Source organism: Podarcis tiliguerta, assembly GCF_965153285.1.
Source record: "Podarcis tiliguerta genome assembly, chromosome: 7".
Lineage (NCBI taxonomy): Eukaryota > Metazoa > Chordata > Lepidosauria > Squamata > Lacertidae > Podarcis > Podarcis tiliguerta.
The window spans coordinates 11,623,857-11,640,974 of NC_139540.1; the positions used below are offsets into that span (position 1 = coordinate 11,623,857).

General features: G+C 43.1%; 1 protein-coding gene across 6 annotated transcripts in view; it reads left to right on the top strand.

Annotated features, from left to right (window-relative positions):
- Nucleotides 1–16,108, top strand: part of ASAP1 (ArfGAP with SH3 domain, ankyrin repeat and PH domain 1) — a 133,750-nt gene extending 117,642 nt beyond the window's left edge. For 3 of the 6 annotated variants that reach the window (XM_083450476.1, XM_083450477.1, XM_083450478.1), the window contains 6 exons: nucleotides 552–722; nucleotides 5,518–5,584; nucleotides 6,674–6,732; nucleotides 7,570–8,075; nucleotides 11,830–11,952; nucleotides 13,262–16,108. In XM_083450476.1, coding sequence (XP_083306602.1) covers nucleotides 552–722; nucleotides 5,518–5,584; nucleotides 6,674–6,732; nucleotides 7,570–8,075; nucleotides 11,830–11,952; nucleotides 13,262–13,336 — 1,001 coding nt within the window. In that variant the 3' untranslated portion in view covers nucleotides 13,337–16,108. The remainder of the gene's footprint in view (nucleotides 1–551; nucleotides 723–5,517; nucleotides 5,585–6,673; nucleotides 6,733–7,569; nucleotides 8,076–11,829; nucleotides 11,953–13,261) is intronic. The other 3 variants (XM_083450479.1, XM_083450480.1, XM_083450481.1) reach the window with 1 other exon arrangement.
- Nucleotides 16,109–17,118: the final 1,010 nt, after the last annotated feature.

The following is a 17,118-nucleotide window of genomic DNA, read 5'->3' on the forward strand; positions in this document are numbered from 1 at the left end:
TACACAATTTTGGCTTTAGGCTCAATCCCTGGAATGTACCCCTTGCCTAGGTTGTTGGCTTTCTGTATCTGCTTTCAGTGGTGCATGCTTTAGCAGAAAGTAGCTTCCAATCCACATCTGTTCTTTTCCTCCCTCATTTATTTTAAAATAGATAATAATTTAAAATAGAGAATAGATTTATTTTAAAATAGATAATAATTTAAAATAGATAATAGATTTATTTAAAAATAGATAATAATTAAGTAATTTAAGCACTGTCTGCTGTGATTAAATATTAAACTGAAATTCCTTTAGGGTGCCTTGTCTCTGATATGCCAAGTGTGTTTGTGTATACGTGTACTGTTCCAGTCAACATTACTTACACAGCCAGAAAGGCTTAGAGTGTAATAAGAGTGTTGTTAAAGTTTGGAATTGCTTGTTGTTGCTTTTCAGTCCTTTGCTTTAATGTGGTCTGGTGTTTGTTTTGTTTTTTGTTTTGGTAATTCCTTTTGTACTGCTTTGGTGCTAACCCTTCTGTGTGTTGGTAAAAGGCTGTTTGTTTGATTTTGCAGGTCCGCCTGGCCCTCCTTCAACCCTTCCTTTAAGCACTCAAACCACTAGTGGCAGCTCCACTCTGTCTAAGAAGAGGCCCCCTCCCCCACCCCCTGGACACAAAAGAACCCTCTCTGACCCACCAAGCCCACTACCTCATGGACCCCAGAATAAGGGCCAAATTCCTTGGGGTGAGTTTTAAAACACTTAAGACAACACTCAGGTGAGAGGGAGATGCTCACAGTGGCTCAGTTCAGACATCACACTAAACCTTGGTTCAGGAAGGCTATCCAAGATTCAGTGGAATGTTCGAATTGGGGGGGAAAACATAATTTACAATTGGCTGGCAAAATTGGTTCCTACAGGGTTAGTGCAAAACCATGGCTGAGTGTGATGCATGAATTGAACCAGTCGCTGCTAATTATAAATGAATCTCTCCAGCTGATAAGCTTTCTGTGACTTTTCCTGTGACCTTCCGAAGGCTCATAGCTACCTTAAAAAGGTAAAGGTAAAGGGACCCCTGACCATTAGGTCCAGTCGTGGCCGACTCTGGGGTTGCGGCGCTCATCTCACTTTATTGGCCGAGGGAGCCAGCGTACAGCTTCTGGGTCATGTGGCCAGCAGGACTAAGCCGCTTCTGGCGAACCAGAGCAGCGCATGGAAACGCCATTTACCTTCCTGCCAGAGTGGTACCTATTTATCTACTTGCACTTTGACGTGCTTTTGAACTGCTAGGTTGGCAGGAGCAGGGACCGAGCAACGGGAGCTCACCCTGTCGCGGGGATTCGAACCGCCAATGTTCTGATCGGCAAGTCCTAGGCTCTGTGGTTTAACCCACAGCGCCACCCACATCCCCATAGCTACCTTGGTTATTTCTATTGGCGACAACCTGCAGAAGTAGCTAACACAGTTACCAAACATGTTGAGCTGGGTTCAGCTAAACTGTTGGGAACCCACTCAACAAGTCTCACTAGCTCATTGGGGCTTATCCCCCCCCCCCCCCGGGTGCCCCTACAGAATTGCCACTATGGATCAGGAGATACCCACCCACCCACCAACCATGAATTGCATGTCGGGGGGATAGAGGGAAGATAATTCCATCTGGCATCCGCTGATGGAACATTCATAATAGGGCAGTTAATTATTTCCAATATCTGTTAGCACAGTTCTGTTTAGATTGATAGGAAGGTCCTCTGGGGCAGAAAGTGGGAAATCAAACCAATTTATGCAGAGCTTAAGGTGTTTGCTTGAAACTACAAAAACACACCCTTCATAAGACTTGAAAGTTGCTGCTGTCCCTAGGCTACCATGTTGCCTTGTCCTCTGCTGAAAACATTCTAGCCTCCATAGTCTGTACTTTACACTGCTAAAGTGCAATAACTAAAGCAGAATTTTTTTCTGTGTCTGGCCAAGTAAATTTCAGATTTTTGTAAGATTCTCCTTTACTATCGTGCAGTCCTGTACATGTCTACTCAAAAGTAAGTCCCATTGAGTGCTTGCTCCCAGGTAAGTGTGTATAGGATTGCAGCCTAAATTACTTTGCCACTGGCTTTGTTTGCACATCATAGTAAGCCACAGTAAGTAGCTTACTGTGAGCATACAGATGGCTCATGCTTTACTCCTCCCCTAGTGGGACCAACAAACCACAATCCCTAACTTGGCATTGTGCTTTATTTTGCACCAGATAAACAACAGTGTGAAGCCAATGCTACATTTTAGCTTGCTAGTTGTGGTTCTGGTGTAATGCTATGTCAGGGATCATGGGTTGTTGCTTCCCTAGGGAAAGAGCGAAGCAAGAGTAGTTTCATTTTCCTGGCAAACCATTAACTATGGTTTACCATGATGCACAAACTGGTCTTGTGTGACATTTCTATACATCAGGTTTGCCCGACAAGTCTTTTTTCAAAGCCCTCGACTTCAGTTCTGAAAGTGTTCTAAGGAATTACTTGACCTATATTTTCAAATATGATGATGGGTTTTGACTGCAATGGCAAAAAGCTTTAACCTGAAAAAGTCTACAATTTGATTTGTACTCAGCCTTTAGGAAAAAATATGAGATTTGTACGGTTTTCTTTGGGACTTGATTTATGCCCCCCCAAAAAAAACCCCAATCCAAGAACAGTTGAATAAGCGGGAAATAGGTGTGTCAGTTTATAGATCAAAATTCCCTTCAACTGTAAGTGGGTGAGCATTGTTACAGGGTTGTTACAAGTCACAGTGACTTGTCATTTTAGGAAGTGAAACTTTATTTTTGCAAATTTCTTCAGTGAGGAGGTTTTTCTATGCAATTTTACATGCAATTGACTTACCCAGCTAAACTAAACTACATTAATTTAATCTTTTTAGCTCCCCTGATTTTTGGAATTTGAAAGTCGAAAAATTCAGCAGGCCCTGCCACATCCATGTAAATAAGTGAAATTCAGGAATAGGTGGAAATGTTTCTGGCCATACAAAATAGCATTTTGTAAAGGTGTCCATACAGTGCTTTTCCTCAGACAAACTATAAGCTGTAACAAGCTTTGTGCGATGGTTTGTCTGGAGAAAGCTAAACCATGAGCCCAGACGATCCTTCAGTTCAGCACAGTAGCAGAACAACTGGTGAGGAGCAAGGCAGCTGTGATCTCCTCTTTGGGAGTCCACATGCTTGTTCACTCTAAGCCGCAGTTTGGCTTAGTGTTACATGCAAACAAGGACTGTGGCAGAGCTAACAACAAATGTATTATTCTCTGGGGCTCCCTTTCTAGCTGGCATAGCCAGTAATGGATTGTGCACTTGTTTTTTGTGTTGAAAAGTTAATTAGCTGTTGCATGACAATGGGAAGGCCTATGCTCAGTTAACGGCCCTTTATTCACTAAATTTATTTATGTGTTTGCATCCATGTGCTGCTTGTAACTATAAATCTTTGGCTTGCATCTCTGGCTTGTGTCACCTCCAGACTGAGACAACAGAGATTCCTGTGACACCTTAAATACTAACAAATTTATTGTGGCAGAAAACCATCCTGATTTCGTTTAAGTGGTTTTGTTGTTGTTGTTGCAACGGTCTATAACATTCTCTGAAATTTCTAAATAAAACAGAGATGGCAACTGTTGATTAAACTATAACAGAACTATAATTGTTGGGAAATAACTGGGCAACACATAACTTGGCAACAGATGAGCCGAGTAAGTGAGGTGGTGGTGGGCTTTGAGAATGAAGTGCGAGGGCTCTGACAGGGTCCTATATTCCTCTCGCCTCCTTTCCAAAGCCTAGCTAGTGCTTTCCCGGTTGTGGAAGGGAGGTAGGAGGACTCTAGGACCTGCCACAACCTCACACCTCCTTCCCCAAGCCTGGTGCCTTGCTTATCTTGGCCTACCTGCCCCCACCCCAGCGACAAGGCAGTCTGCGGTCCACAGGTTCCCTGTCGAAGTACACTTGCAGGCCCACCTGGTATGAAAGTTAGGCCGCCTTGATCTAGAACAGGCATAGGCAAACTCTTCCATCCAGATGTTTTGGGACTGCAATTCCCATCATCCCTGGTCCTGCTAGCTAGGGATCGTGGGAGTTGTTGGCCAAAAACATCTGGAGGGCTGAGTTTGCCTATGCCTGATCTAGAACAATAAGAACCCTTCTAGCAATAAAAAGCCTTGGGGTTGACTGCACTCCCAGTAGTGTCCTTTAGAGGGTAGACAAGAACAGGATAATCAAAACAAGGCTTCTTAAACTGGAGGGGATGGGTGGGGACAAAGGAACAAGAGTTACTTCTAAGTGAGGACCTTGCCCCACTTATTGCAACATACCCTTATCCTCTCCATGGGGCACAGAGAGGCTCGTACCTTCCTCTTGAATCTCCAGATTTCCAGAACTTTTGGCTTTTCTCCTTGCTTGGATGGCCACTAAAGGTGGTCTGTTGTCTTCTGCTCCTCCTCACTGTGAAGCAAACCGCATGCTAAATCACATTTTGGCTGCCCCCATCCAAACTTTGCTTACTGTTCTGGCCAAAGGTTTTGATTTCTCAGCTAGGAAGAGTGTTGTCTCAAAGAAGAGTTCTTTCCTTGGGCTGCCTGAGGCAAGAGGGCATCTCGAATGAGGCACATTTCAGGCAGCAACTCATTCACCCATCATACCACCCCTTTTCTTTGCCCAGAATGTGGTTTCCTTTTATACTGTCAATTTAACTCTCTGAGGACCAGTTCACACACAAACTCTGTGCCTCCATTCTAAGCGATTGCCATTTGTGTGAATATGGCCTTAAACGTATTAAATTCTTCACTTGGGTTCTTAGGGCTGAATTGCACACATCTTCAGAAAGGTTATTTGCATTTCTTCATTCGCATCACTAGATTAATTGTTATCAACAAATTCAACCTCTCTGGGAGAAATTAATTTCCAGTTTGTGGTGAAAGAAGGTGATAAAATTAAAAGTTCTCATAGAAACAGGATGTGTTTTTAGTATCAGAATGTGAAACCTCAGCAATATAGCTAGTGCCCTACAATAGTAAATTAGAGTTCTACCTTCAGCTTCCTAGCACATTTTGGTGTAAACAGTTGGGTGAGTTTTTAAAAAAAAACCAAATATTACAGAAATAGAAAGTTCTATATAAGGACTGAAGTGTTAACAATTTTTCAAAAGAGAAAATTCCTCAGATCACGAAGTTTTAACTCTTGCCTAACTTCTTTCATAGCACCTTGGCCACAAACACATGCATAACGCACAAACACAGACCAATGCACTTCCTGTACAAACATGCTATTATGGTATAATTCTTTTAAATACTTTCCCTTACTAGCAGACGGACTTAAATTGCTTAAAATTAACATTGCATAGGAGGCCATATTCTAGATTATAAATGCATTTTCTGGCCTTAAATCACTATGCATAAAAAAGGTAGCGGTGAGATCCTATAGCTTCTACTTGAAAAGTCTTTACATTATTTATGATATCTGCTACTTCATCCAATTTAAAATTAAAAAAAAAAAAAACTTATTTAACATTTTAATCCATAGGTAATGATTTGGGTCCTCCAGCCACAAAGACTGCAAACAAGTTTGAGGGGATGTCTCAACAATCAGGGTAAGATTTTTTTATATTTCCTGTTCGTTCACTGAGGCCAAACAATGATATTAATCCAGATTTTTGTGAGTCAGTAGAAAATTGTTCCTTTAAAAAAACAAACATATTTATAGTTGAACTCAACTTGTTTACATTTCACCTTCTCTCTTCTTTTTAATAGCTTTTGCTAAGCATACCGTCAGGGTTTGTAATGTAAAAGTCAGTATCATGTTTTCTTCAGACAAATCTGTGATACAGCCCCACGTGCATTGCAGTTCTAGCCACTCTTATCTAAAAGAAGAAGAAGAGGATGTTAGCAGAGCTAGAAAAGCTGTCAATAGAAGGAGGCCTGATTTCAGAAAGGACCCTGTCGACATCACGAAAAGCCTTTTCTGGCACACGTTTACACGGCTTTCCTGACCCATGATATAAAATTCTAAAGCACCAGTGAACTTGGAGGTTTTCAGCTTTAAAAAAATCTTTTTTAAAAAGCTATTGCAGCACTAGCTTTGAGGAAACAGGCTATGCAGACATCCCCTCTCCACTCCAGAAAAAGGCAATGCAGTGCTTCCATGTGCTTAAACTAGCACTGTTTCAAAACCTTTGGAGCAAATTTCAAATGTCCCATTTAGTAGGAAATAAGTCCTGGAAATGTGGCAATCAGTGCAAATCTTCAAACATGTCAGGTACAAGAGATCATAATGTGGCATATATATATTCTTAGTTTTTAATAATATCCTTGAGTTGATCATCCAGTGCTGAAATAATTCAGAATTCAAAGAACCAACATCTCCCCTGCCCCAGTTCATGATCCTTTTTCAGTTCTGTTTTGACTTCTGATTTCTGTTCCAGTGGTGTCCGATCTGAACAGGTCAATATCCATACTCTTTCAGTAGCCTATTTCAAAAACAAGCTTAGAATAATAGAATTCCTATATACAAAAATTGTTATATTTGAGTAAAGGAAGCCCACAGTCAACACCCCTGTGAGGTTTTGAGTCTGTTCTATGGAAAGTGTTTGTGCTGCTGATGTTGATGCCTGGTACTCTAAAAAGGAGGCATTTGGGTATTTCATTATAGAGATGTAAACCATTATGTGTTTGTTCATCAGCACTGGGACTGCTAAGACTGCACTGGGTCCAAGAGTTCTTCCAAAACTACCTCAAAAAGGTAAGTATATCTCTGAGCATGAATGCATACAAAGCTATGTTGTACTAAATCAGATCATTGAACCACTACTGTTCTGGTCTACTGTTGACTGGCTGGGGGTCTCTGAAATCTCAAGTATAGATTTTCCCCAAGTCGGTCTCTTCCTCTCTTGCCTTACTCACAGCACGTTTGTAGTAATATTGTGAAGAGTTGTTTGAACAAGATAAAGTTTCAGTATAAGAAACCTGTCTAATCCTGGGATGCTTTGTAGGTTTCAAGACATAGGAGTGGCAAGAACTAAGAATATAGTTGCTGCAGTACATTGTTCTACAAATGTCTCTTAGACTATAACAGGGATGGGGAATTTCAGGATCAGGGCCAAGTGCACACTTCCGCATCTCTCTGTTTTATTTATTTAATTCCCTTTATGAATCCCCACAAAATGTCTCAAAGCAATTTCATGGTAAAAACAACAACAAAGATAATGAAAAATAAATGCATATATGCAAATGGAAACTCTTTCATATGTGAAAACAGTTTGAATGCAGACTGGGATCAATATATCCACTTAAGAGGCTGGTTGAAAAAGGAAGGTCTTCAATAGGTGCCAGAAAGGCAATAGAGATCGTGCCTGTCTGATAAGCAGAGCGAGGCATTTCCAAAGGGTTAGTGCTAAAGTTCCTATATTGTGCAGAATCAGATGTTCTCCTCAGGAAGCTTTCTCCTGTTGAGCACTGTGATTGCGTATAAAAGTATAGGACCTTGTACACCGGAGCGTGTGGGACTTTTATCTGTTGCAAATGGAGAAACACCAACCCATTCTGAAATTAATTCCATTGTGTTTCCTTTCTGTTTCAGTGGCACTAAGAAAAATAGAGACGATTCACCTTCCTTCAATAGACAAGCCCAGTCCACAATCGGAAACCTTTCAGAAGTCCATTTCACTTTGTATTGATCTGCCGCAGAAACCACAACCTGGAGATTTGCCCCCAAAGCCTCAACCCATGGAACTACCCCAGAAACCTCAGATTGGAGATTTGCCCCCCAAGCCAGGAGAATTACCCCCCAAGCCCCAGTTAGGAGACCTGCCACCAAAACCACAGCTCTCAGACTTGCCTCCAAAGCCGCAAATGAAGGACCTTCCTCCCAAGCCTCAGCTAGGAGATGCTTTGGCTAAAACTCCTGTGGGAGAAATGTCAGCGAAGCCTCAGCCCTCGGAGGCAAATCAAAAGTCTCATTCTGTGGATCTTTCTCCAAAGGTACAATCGAAAGAGGCCGTCCAAAAGCAAGCATCTGAAGACTCCAATGATGTAACCCATGCACTGCCAGAGACCCCAGTGCCACTTCCTAGAAAAATCAACGTGGTGAGTAGATAGATGGTTTGTTCTCTTATAAGGCAGCGAGGGTTTGTTGATTCTGCCAACCCTGCTTTGGGGTGTGCAGAGTTCTGTGCAGAAAATAACGCCAGGGGAATTCGAGGTACACAGCAAAGCTGCTTGAAGGAAACAGCTTTCCTGGTGCATTTTGTGCCCCATGCCAATACCTTTCTGTTGCTTCTTGGCTGACTTTAATCACTTGCTGCACAGTCACAGTCATTTCAAAATAGCCTAGCTGATAAACTATGACTAACACAGGCAATTTGAGGACAAAAAATTGCTCTCTTCTCATGATTACTTGAATGCCATTGTTGGGACATGTGCAAATGAGGTGTCCGGTGCCCCATCAAATCCTGTTTTGTGGGATCAGCCTGATTATGTGGACAAGGTGCTTGCAGTAATTTAACCACGTGCTCTTTTTCCTTGCCCATCAAGGCTGCTTCAAGCTAGCCAAGGGGATTTGACTGAGCATGGTCCAGGCTATGATCAGTGTGTCGCAGAGCAAGCAAGTGGCACTTACTGCCCTTAAAGGGATGATAAGTGTGTCCCTTCCTTGACCTTGAGGTTTACAGTAGCTGCCACTCAGTCGCAGATACTTGGAGAGTATCAGAAGGCACCATTGGAGGTTAACAGTTGTCTAAACTAGGGGAAGGGTACCTTTTTCAGTTTGAAGGCTGCAGTACTTATATGCAACCTTCTGGAGAATACATAGCATACATAGCAGCATGGGCGGGGTCAGAGGCAAAAGCAGATGGAGCATTGAATGTAAAATTGACCCTTGTACAGTAAGCTGGTATCTGCATACAGTGGTGCCTCGCAAGACGAAATTAATTCGTTCCGCGAGTTTTTTCGTAGAGCGAGTTTTTTCGTCTTGCGAAGCACCACGGTGGGGAGGGGTGGGGAGAAGCAGGGCAGCTGCCGCAGCCGGTCCTTGCACTCACCCGCGCCTTGTGGACGCCGCGCGACACGGCTGCTGGAGGGCGGCGGGGCTCAGGAGCGCGACTCCAGCTGCAACGCTGGCCGCTGGCGGCAACGGCTCCTGAGGGGAGCGCGCGAGGGCGGTGGGCAGTGGCGCGAGGCAGCCGGAAGGTCGGCCGGAAGGTGGGAGGGAGCCGAAGGAGCCGTCAGCAGGAAGGTGGGAGGGAGCCGGAGGAGCGGGGAAGCGAGCCTGCGACCGTCGCCATGACAGGAGAGGCAGGGCTGTTTCGTCTAGCGAAGCAAGCCCTTTGGAAAATCCGTCTTGCGGAGCACCTCAGAAAACGAAAAACCCTTTCGTCTAGCGGGTTTTTCATCTTCCGAGGCATTCGTCTTGCGGGGTACCACTGTATACTCACACAACCCTCTATCTCCCATCTTAAAATCAGAGTGCAGGGAGATGTACCAACCTGACAAAACAGTCAGGAAGGGTGTAAGTAAAGCTGGAGAGTCACAGCAATATTATTACGTTGTTGTTGTTGTTTATACCCTGCCCATCTGGGGGGGTTTCCCCAGCCACTCTGGGCAGCTTCCAACAAAAGATTAAAAATACATTAAAACATCAGTCATTAAAAACTTCCCTAAACAGGGCTGCCTTCAGATGTCTTCTAAATGTCAAATAGTTGTTTATTTCTTTGACATCTGATAGGAGACCACTACTGAGAAGGCCCTCTGCCTGGTTCCCTGTAACCTCACTTATCGCAGGGAGGGAACCACCAGAAGGCCCTCGGAGCTGGATCTCAGTGTCCAGGCTGAACAATGGGGGTAGAGACACTCCTTCAGGTATACTGGGCTGAGGCCGTTTAGGGCTTTAAAGGTCAGCACCAACACTTTGGATTGTTCTCAGAAACGTACTGTGAGCCAATGTAAGTCTTTCAAGACTGGTGTTATGTGGTCTCGGCGGCCACCCCCAGTCACCAGTCTAGCTGCCGCGTTCTGGATTAGTAGCCAGGCAGAAAGGTTGGAGGACTGTGAAAATTGAAAAATAAATTTCATCTAAGTTTCCAAAGTGTAAAGAAAGTACTGGGAGATAAACCTGGCTCCTTTATCCCTATAAAAATGCAACGCAGGCGGTTACCATTTTTGGTGCGTCCAGTTGATGCGCAACTGCCAATGTGCAGGTCCTTTTGGAGCCAGAAGAGGGAGGAGTGGGGGCAGGACAGGGGGCGGGGCAGATTTTTGCATGCTCCACCAATGCGTGCTTTGACCAGAAATGCAACCCCCATAGAAACGGGGAGCTGCCTGTCTAGAAGAACATGGACTAATATTGCAATTGAGCCACTTTCACAAAGGCAAACTCTCAAGTGCCAAGGTTGCCTGGTAAATTGTCTTTATATAACTGCCAGTGGCAAAGCATTGAAAATGTTCCCTTCTATCTAGGAATATAGAATGCTGCTAGATACATTTTGTTGCCCTTACTATGTTCTGGCTTTCTGGGGCTATTTTTTTGCGTGTCTTGAGATGTGTTAGTTTTTATTTAGGGTGAGATCCAATGAGCACCAACGGGTGTCTGTTTCTGCAATAGGGCTTCTTCTTCCTCTCCTGCCCATATATGGAGCAGATTTTGTGGGGTGTGTGGGAGGCTGGAGGGCAGAGAAAAGAATCCCCCAGTTCCATTGTGCAAGTGGATTTTCTGTTGTGCAGAAAAGTGGTTATCATTGGATTTGGCAGGAGTTTAATGGTTGGGCTGTTGTGAGTGAGGGTTGTTCCTTTTGTTTTTCCCCAAATCATTCATGATTCGTGAGCAGATCAGTTGAAGGGAGAAAGTGGGATAGAAATTTCAGTGTAAATAAAATCTATATATGCAACTGGGTTGGCCAACCTCTTCAGCCTGGCAGCCCTCTGCTTGCTGCCACAACATTATGATAGTGAGCTACTCAGCCAGAAAATAAGAAATTGGTCCTAAATCTCTTAATAGGCTCCCTGGATAATGGCCATAAAGGTTTTAGTTGATATTTATTATAGACTCTCTATCCTCTTGCTCTGACAACTGCAAGGGTAATGTATCTACACATCTTGGTGAGCTGCACATGTCAGGAATGGGACATTAGGAATAAATACTGTTGGCTGGGATCCAAGTGGCATGGCACCAGATCCTCTTTTCCATTTGTTTTCTGTCTTTTAGAACGTAAGTCTGCTGGCACAGGCTGCCACCTTTGTTCTTACGTAAGCTGTTCTGGGAGCCTTTTCAGGTGAAGAGTAGGGTATAAAAATACCCCCCAAAAATATAACAAAAAATAACCCCACCCAATCACATATGTATGCATTGTGCATCCCATGGATGTTGCTGGAGCACACCTTCCATCGCCCCTGATCACTGACTATGCTGGCTGAGGCTGACTGGAGTTTGAGACCAGCAACACCTGGAGCGTCACAAGTTCTCCATCCCTTCGGAAACACCTGGGGAAATAAAAATGCATTCACCTAGTGCCTCCAAGAGAAATGATGTATCCCTGCTGCAGCCTTGCTGGGTACACCTGTATCTTCTTCTGTAATTCACTGTACATCAGGACCTTTGTTTCTTAAATGTTCTGCGGGTAGTTTTCAAAATCCAGTGTGTTAGATTTTAAAAAAAATAAAAATTGAAAACATTAAATTACTCAACACATACATGAAAATTTTTGAGGGCTTTAGGCCTCTGTTGGTTTAAAGTATTTGAAATGTTTAAACGTATTGTAGCATTCAGTTTTTTTTGCTGTTACGTTAAAATTTTGTTCTGTAGTTGGTATTTTCCTGCCTTTTAGCTATAATGTGATTTACGTTTTAGGGAAAGAACAAAGTTAGGCGAGTGAAGACAATCTATGATTGCCAGGCAGATAATGATGATGAGCTTACATTTGTTGAAGGAGAAGTTATCATTGTGACAGGTGAAGAGGACCAAGAGTGGTGGGTATGTACCTTCCTGCTTTGAAAAACTGAATCCAGTTTTATTAAGTGGTTACAGGTCTGTGAAAAGCAAAATAACACCCAAGATCATATTGTTTCTAACATTAAATTAATCTTCCACCACACAACTCAGGCATTGCCTAACACTTTTTTTAATGGTGCAGCAATATAGTTTTAGCATGCATTGTGTTACTAATTGCATTTTAAAGCTTGCTAGTCTTTTTCTGTAATTAAAGTATCAAGTGCAGTTCCATTAAAGACGAGTGCACATTTTGCCACAGGTTTAAGTGGCGAATGGACTGAACCCAAGTGATCTGCTCCTCCACAAGCTGCATAAGTCAGAAAGTGGGCTAGGCTCAGGTACAAGATTCCTTGCAGCAGAGCAGCTGCCTAGGTCATGGTGTTATCCTACTAGCACGGGGGTAGCCAACATGGTGCCCTCCTGATGTTGTTGGACTGCAGCTCCCATCAATCCCCAGCAGAGTGACCAATGGCCATGGATGATGGAAGTTGTGGTTAAACAACATCTGGAGGGCACAAGGTTGGCCACCCCCGTCTCGCTGCAGCAGACCATTGCATCAGAGCTGCGGTTGATGACTGCGAGAACAAAAGAGGCCTTGCGCAGAAAAAAGATATTAACCCTATCGCTATCTTAACAGCTAGGAGCCTGCTGTGTATCTGCAGACCTGCACATTTAGGCCAAACTAAAAAGACAACAACCAATTTCATCACCCACTGGTGCTTTTGGGTGTGCATTCCTAGCATGGCAAGTCTGCTTGGCCAACTGGGTTTTGAAACTCAGCAGAAACCTTTAGTGAGGGAGGTTGTTGTTTAGTCGTGTCCGACTCTTCGTGACCACATGGACCAGAGCACGCCAGGCACTCCTGACTTCCACTGCCTCCCGCAGTTTGGTCAAACTCATGGTGGTAGCTTCGAGAGTGCTGTCCAACCATCTCATCCTCTGTCGTCCCCTTCTTGTGCCTGCCATCTTTCCGAACATCAGGGTCTTTTCCAGGGAAGTGAGGGAGGACCCCCCCCCCCCAAAAAAAAAACACACCATGTAACCGCATATCTGTTACCCACATAAGGATCATGGCTGAAGTATTTGCTGTTTCCCAGATTTCAGGTATCTATTAATTAGACTTGCTTCCATATAAAAGTGGCCAAGTTCAGAGTGAGGATATCAAAGCATAAAACTACCGACTATCAAGCACATAATACACATTATTGCTGCATATGGGATAGCAAATGTGGAGGTTTGGGGGCAGGGGACCAATGCCTTCTGAGCCAACATTGTTTGTTCTTCTCTGCAGATTGGCCACATTGAAGGCAAGCCAGAGAGAAAAGGGGTCTTCCCAGTATCCTTCGTCCATATTTTGTCAGACTGAGTCGAATCGGAAACTTGAGCATTGCACATCCTTCCTGCAAGACGGGCTTTTAGCACGAAGCAAACAGCTGCTCCCTCCCTGTAATTCTGTGCACAACTGTGGATATATATGTATATATAACTGCTGTTACAGAACAAGAACTCATTTACGGCTCACCCAGCGAGGTGACTTATACTTGTATTGTACATAACGGTGTTACTCTGCCTTTGCCAGTATTACGGTAGCCTTGGGACCTGGCATGCCTTATTGGGTTTGCTCAAGCCATCCTTGGCATCAAGCACTTACATCTCTTTGTCTGTGTGTATGAACTACCAGCTCCCTAAATGTGGTTGGTCTCATCCGGTCCTGTTTAACTACAGAAATTACCATCTCTAATAAATCAGTATTCCTAAAATAGATAACTAGCAGAGAGTTAGATTCAGTTTTCGAAATGAACTGCTTTGGCTCATTTACAGCCCTGTTTACAGCTACCAATGTACACTCTTTACAGCTTGCGAAATCTACTTCCTTGTTATTGTCAAAGAAAGTGTTCAATGTACACATCAAACAAAAGAAATATTCACTGATGCTACAGATTAACCAGTAGTCTTTTGTGGTGTGTTTGTGTGAACAGGCATTTCATGTTTGTATTATGTCGTTGGTGTTTCTCCCTCTGATATTTACCTCACCTAACACCATCCGAAAGTCTTCAGTTAAAATTGCCTGTGTCTAATGAAGGAACACTTATGGGACTTTTGGCTGGAGGTTTCCTTTCACGGCACCAGGGTCTTAAAAGAAAAGCAGCCCATTCCCATCTGCTTATTAGCATATACCACTCCCTACAACCTCTGTTTATGCAGAAAGGTTACAAGTCTCTATCACTCCTGTTACAATCAGTGCACTCCTGTTACAATCTGGTTGCCACACAGACTTGAAAGATGAGTTTACTTGAGCACTAGGGTGTGCTAACTAATTGGCTCATTTAAAAGACACCTTTGCTGTTGGGGGATTTGAGCCTTCGACCCACTGGAGTTATTAAGTCATAATGCTCTCTTAGTTCTGTCGCCTGGAGAAATAATAATTAAAAAACAAGACCCTGCTATCAAAACGAGTGAAAGATGACCTTTCATGCAAATTATCACCTGTTAAATAATGGCGCCAGACTGTAACATCTGGAATTAAATTTGCTTTTGTGGAATCCTAATTATGGCCCAAGGTTGAACTTTCAGAATCTGCCAACAATTCTGAAACCACTGAGCTGAACTTAGGAAGGATATGTTTTGATCTGAGATGGCTTTGGAGTTTCCACCCTCCATTACTTGCATCTAAAACACATTCTTTATTCTGATCAATGTATTAAGGATATATGGTCATTTCAGATATGGTGTTTCATTTATTTATTTGTTGATCTTTGTTATAATATGCAAAGGGGAATGTTCTTGTTTTGCTTATGATTCACGGAAGGTTTTACAGTGTGACTCCATGTGGTTTCCGGGGTTCGCCTGGCTTAAAGCAGGGCTGGCTAACCTGTGTCTGCCCCGATGTTGCTAGGCTACAGTCATCCCTGATCACTGGCTATGCTGGCTGGAGCCAATTCGAGCTGGAGATAGACGAATCTGCAAAGCCACTAGTTAGCCACCCCAGCTTTAAACAACTGCTTTTGCAACAGCCCAATTTTCTTTTTCCTTCACAGCAGATTCTCGTGACTCCCTGTCAAAAGGTTTCCATTTCACGAAAAGCACAAGTTCACATTAATGACTCCCGAGGCTTTCGCTTTTGATGTTTTACAAACCTGTAGTCAGTGAATATTTATTTTTATTTAAATGGTTAACATACAGAACATAATCAACTTAAGAAATCTTGCATGAAGAAGAGCAAAATATTTATCAGCTATTATTGGAAAGTGGTTTTTAAACTATTGCTTCATCTGTGTCATGACACATTCTGTTAAAAAAGATATAAGCTTTCAAGTGAGTGAGTGAGCCTACTGGCATCGACTCTGCAGTGTTACCGATTTCAGTGTTTTCTCAGACTCATGCTGTTTATATGAAAGCCAGAACAAAAAATGACTTTGCATTCCATATTGCTCATCAATGCAGTGTGCTTCAGATGCATTAAAGAACAAAACTGATCTACCTTTTTTGTCAAGTATATTTTAAAATGATCTCGAAATCCACTGGTTGAAAGAGAGAGAGAGAGAGAGAGAGAGAGAAAGCGCAACCCATATAAAGGAGATCCAGATGTGTAAAATGATGTAGAGTCAAAATGTCTATTATTTTGTATGCTTTTTTGAAGTAGTATAATAATGAATTTTTTAAAAAATAAAATGAGTTCCATCAGGAACAAGAGTTGACTATTCTGGGTGATTTGAGAGTCCATAGGAGAATTAAAATACCATGTATGATATATAGGTTGAGTTTTAAGTACAATAATGTATTTAAACTCAGAGCCACTATCTGCAATTTTGTACATGACATATTTGGGAAGTCTTGTTTGTTTGGGGTTTTTTCCCCCCCTGGGGAGAGGGAAGTATGTTCTGCGAATGGTGTGTTATTTTACTGTTGAACAGCAATTGCTATTTATTTTTTTATGACATAGTGCATCAACATGTATAGAAAGCAGATCTGGTTAGAGCCACTAGTTGGAAACTGAAGTCTCATTTGAATGTTACAATCATAATACATCAGTACACTTGTCTCCTCACGTGTTTAATGTGACAGTTTGAGTACTGTATGTGTTAATTTCTACTTTTTTAATATTTAAAATTGCTTTGAAATAAATGTATTCAGTTGATCCCAGGCATCTGAATGTCCTTTTATCAACTGGAGTCTGCTATAGGAGGAAAAAGTAGATCTCATTCACATACAATTATAGAGCATGTGTTTTTTTCCTGATTCTCATGTTCAGTTTCTATTCAGATAAGCGCACCAGATAAACATATACATTCATTCTGGTGTTCATACAGATTTGCACACAGATTTTTTCGGGGTGGGGGTGGGATCTGGATGCACTGAAATGCTTCTCTTTTGGTCTCTTACTACGTTGTTTGCAGGTAAAGGTAAAGGGACCCCTGACCATTAGGTCCAGTCGTGACCAACTCTGGGGTTGCGACGCTCATCTCGCTTTATTGGCCGAGGGAGCCAGCATACAGCTTCCAGGTCATGTGGCCAGCATGACTAAGCCGCTTCTGGTGAGCCAGAGCAGCGCACGGAAACGCCCTTTACCTTCCCGCCGGAGCGGTACCTATTTATCTACTTGCACTTGCACGTGCTTTCGAACTGCTAGGTTGGCAGGAGCAGGGACCGAGCAACGGGCGCTCACCCCATCGCGGGGATTCGAACCGCCGACCTTCTGATCGGCAAGCCCTAGGTTATGTGGTTTAACCCACAGCACCACCCGTGTCCCAGGTAGTTTATATACTAAACAGTCTCTCTTCTGGTCCTAATATGCAGCTGCCAAGTGTTAAATGCTAAGACTTCATTGCTAGTACAAAAAGCCTTGCTTTTCAGTAGCATCTTTACCTTTTCCACCTGTGTGACATGCCATGAGGTAGAGAATTGGGGGTGGCTAGATCTGTGGTCACCTTCATTAGTCCTTTTATTTCCACTCTGTTCAACCCTCATTTTTAAAAGATTTCTGTGCAATTGCAGCTTTACGCTTTAAGGTTGAGCAGCTGCCAGATTTGTCTGCATATTGCCTTTATTGTACAAGCTGCCCAACTCTTAAACAGAGGTAGGCTACTTTGGTGGATAGGGACGCGGGTGGCGCTGTGGGTAAAAGCCTCAGTGCCTAGGGCTTGCCGA